At 50.2% G+C, this 3,815-nt stretch overlaps 1 protein-coding gene across 1 annotated transcript; it reads left to right on the forward strand.

Moving 5' to 3' along the window:
• Positions 1 to 2,663: 2,663 nt before the first annotated feature.
• tmem121ab (transmembrane protein 121Ab) lies at positions 2,664 to 3,608 on the forward strand. The gene has a single exon (XM_061091986.1). The coding sequence runs from the start codon at positions 2,664 to 2,666 to the stop codon at positions 3,606 to 3,608; it is 945 nt and encodes a 314-aa protein (XP_060947969.1).
• Positions 3,609 to 3,815: the final 207 nt, after the last annotated feature.

The raw sequence follows: 3,815 nt of genomic DNA on the forward strand, positions 1-3,815 counted from the left end.
TGAGACTGACTCGTGATTGGTCGAGCATGTGTATTAGACAGGACTGGTTGCTACAGCACAGACTCCGGCTCCCAATGGGCATGATGTTAATATCTAGAATATTTTTACTTCAGTTCTGGATACTGGGTGAAGTGAGGGAGCATCTTCCAGTTTTATATCCAGTTTATTGTTAGCATTGTCATAGTTAACTCGTAGTATCGTTGTGTTTAAGTATAGATCATCTAGCATGGACGTGTTTACGTGGTAACCCGAGAGGTTTGAATGAGTGCATGTTAATGTATTCTGTCTGGGTTGTCATGACATTGACTCAAATACCAGTTGTGGACTATTTTCTCGGGATACCTGCCTGAGAGTTGTCTGGTCATTCACCTGAACCCAGCAGCTTTGTTCAGAGGAGCGTTGTCTCTGCTCTCTAAATAAAACAGTCACATCTGGACCTGGAGTTTACCTCAGCTGACAGAAACACTAATGTGATTTATTCCTGTTCTGCCTGAAGGATCCACTGACAGGGGGGGGGAAACGACAGATGAATCCAAGTTCCCCTTTAAGCCCAAACTTAAACCCAGGGAGACGTTTCTGCTCAATAAACACATTTCACTTCTTCTTTCGCTATTTTTTTTGTTTTTTTATCCATGCTATTTAGACATGCTGTGTTATTTATGGATGAGGCCGGTGCACGAGGTGGGCTCCTGCTGGCGAGTAAAGCACTCAGCATCTGTACAGTGTCGTTTTGTTTTTTTAAGGACGTGTTTTAAACGTCAGGGTGTTGATGGGAGCAGCACCCACCCCCCCACCACCCCCACCCCATCCCAGCCTGTCACTCGCCTCAATGCACTCGTCAGGAAGATTACTAAAGAGGTCAAAACAGAAACACCTTGCTACGTCGTTCAGCAAAAACAGACAGTAATCGGAGGCTGGAAATGGAGTTTGAGCTGAATATAATTATCAGTCTACTGTTTGACGACTCTGGTAGAAGAAGAAAGAGTTTGACCTGCAGGATCGCTTGGGGTCTTTGCCTCAGACGATGTTTGAACAAGGAGGGATGTTCATTTTTAATAAGGATATTACAGTGGCTACGAAATGTACAACGTGAACAGGTTCGTTCAAAGAAAGGAGAGACGGAAAGAAAACCACTAGTCAAATTGATAACAAGCCGACAGATGCACCGCGATAAAACCTAAGCAGCCTCATATAGTTTAAACTAAATCTATTGCATACCGGGCACAGTGCAATCGTGATTACCTTGTTGCAGTTTGGACCAAACTGCCTCAAAATATATGCAGGAGGTGAACTCCGTCATTGTTTTTCCCATTTATCCTGGCTTTTACAAGAGCATGTTGTGCAGAGTAATGCAGAGAAAAAGAAAATGAGCTGCCAGCGACTCAGCTCCTATACGAGACTATAAAATTGGGTTCTACAGTTTCTTGTAATAAATAGATTCATTTAACGCCCAAAATGAAAACTAGTGGGTATTACCCCAATATGCTGAATGTAAAAATACAATCATCAGGGCATATTGAGTCATGCATCCAGATGTCTCGAGACAATATACAAGAGAGAGGGAATGACATCCTGGAGCAGTTATACTGTAACATGCACTGTGTTCTGTCCTATCTATACTAAAATAGGCCACGTTTGAGCCAAGCTGACACATTACTTGGCTTCTCATATGTGGAGGGCTGTTGGCAATGAAATCCATGTTATATGGCCCAGTAGTGCTGACAGGTTTCTTTCTCCTTCTCCTCCCCCTCTCTTTATTTCTCCTTCCTCTAGGCTGAGGAGAGGCTGGCACGTGGCAAGAAGAGTTACAGAGAATGGATCTTCAACCCGGTGTAAGAGCCTCCCCCCGGGGAAGCCGTCGTCGGACGCCAGGCCTCATGGGCCGTTGACCTGCTGTCTCTGTGATTTATGGCGGCTGGAGGCCTCTGGCCACTGCAGACTCCTCTCCTCCCTCTCCTCCGTTTCCCCTCGCACACGCTGCACGGCCGCGAGGAGCCACACACACTGCACCAGCTTCCACACCAGGATCCAGAGAGGAATCCCTCGCACATGCAGAGCAGCAGCACAGGCGCACGCACGGATATCGTCTCATGCCGCGCTGCTACCTCCTCCACGGTCTCGTACAAAAATAAACACCTCCATAAACATTTCCCCAGCGCAGCACCGTGTCCCGCGATCCCATCACATGTCCATTAGCTGGAGCTCACTCGGAGTATTCTCCATTTGACTACGTGTGGATTACTATCAGTCACGGGATGTCAGCTGTAGAGCCCTCGGTGTAGCTGCTGCTCAGGGGCAGGGCCGGATCAATGGAAGTGCGCTGAGTAACGAGGTGATGTTCCCGTTTTCCCATGGCCTGAGAGCAATCAGCAGCCAGCAACTCTCTGCTGACTCCACACACGGCTCTGCTTTTAAGCTGAAATAACCTCCCCCCAACCTGAATGGACTATTAGTTTCAGTGACTTATATTATTTTAATACAAACACACAGTAGGTGGATGTTTGCACCTGTGCGCACCAGAGCTGTCAGACCACCTTAAATTCCCTTTTTTCCTCGACTATAAAGGGTTCGGAAGGAGGCACAGGGCTGCGTTCACCCTCCGGACTTTCTCTCTTTTCCTTTGAAAGCTGTGGACAGAGTGAGAGCCAGCCGGTGACCTCGCCATGGTGTTACCGCCCCCAGACAAACGCCACGTGTGCCTGACCACCATCGTCATCATGACCAGCATGGCCTTCATGGACGCCTACCTGGTGGAGCAGAACCAGGGACCCAGAAAGATCGGTGTGTGCATCATAGTGCTGGTCGGGGACGTGTGCTTCCTCATCGTGCTGCGGTACGTGGCGGTGTGGGTCGGGGCCGAGGTGCGCACCGCCCGGCGAGGATACGCCATGATCCTGTGGTTTCTCTACATCTTCGTTCTGGAGATCAAACTCTACTTCGTCTTCCAGAATTGTAAAGCTGACAGGAAGAGTCTAGAGACCGTGGCCCGGAAGGCTTTGACGCTGTTATTGTCTGTGTGCGTGCCAGGTTTGTACCTGGTTCTCGTGGCTCTGGATAGTATGGAATATGTGAGGACTTTTAGAAAGAAGGAGGACATGAGGAGCCGCCTGTTCTGGGTGGCGCTGGACCTGCTGGACCTGCTGGATATCCAAGCCAACCTGTGGGAGCCTCAGCGGACGGGCTTACCCATCTGGGCCGAGGGCCTGATGTTCTTCTACTGCTACATCCTGCTGCTCATCCTGCCCTGCGTGTCGCTCAGTGAGATCAGCATGCAGGGCGAGCACATGTCGCCCCAGAAGATGATGCTGTACCCGGTCCTGAGCCTGGTCACCATCAACGTGGTCACCATCCTCATACGGGGCGTGAACATGGTGCTGTTCCAGGACAGCCGCGTGTCCACCATCTTTGTCGGCAAGAACGTGGTGGCCATCGCAACCAAGGCGTCCACCTTCCTGGAGTACCGCAGGCAGGTGAAGGAGTTCCCCCACCCGCAGAACGCCATGGCGCTCGAGCTGCAGCAGAACTCCGTCAGCCACACGCAGCCGCTGCCCAACACCACCAGTTTGCCACATGAACCTTCGCCAGCGCAGGACGTCATTGACACATGACCGCCAGCGCCGGACACGGCACCGTTAGAGACCGACTGCTTCTTTTTATGAAACGCTCCGGGAGCAGAGGTAGATCCAGGAAATCAGCTGCATGACAGGACGATATTCTGCTCCTGTCACGCCCACTTGAGCTGCTGTGAAAACCATCATAGAGATTTTTCAGCATCACCTGCCTGTCAGAACATACTGTTACACTTGACTCTGAGT

This window comes from Limanda limanda, chromosome 18 (genome assembly GCF_963576545.1).
Source record: "Limanda limanda chromosome 18, fLimLim1.1, whole genome shotgun sequence".
Taxonomy (NCBI): Eukaryota; Metazoa; Chordata; class Actinopteri; order Pleuronectiformes; family Pleuronectidae; genus Limanda; species Limanda limanda.

Excerpts from the sequence above, each read along its gene's own strand:
- tmem121ab (XM_061091986.1), top strand. The coding sequence starts at position 2,664 with ATGGTGTTACCGCCCCCAGACAAACGCCACGTGTGCCTGACCACCATC.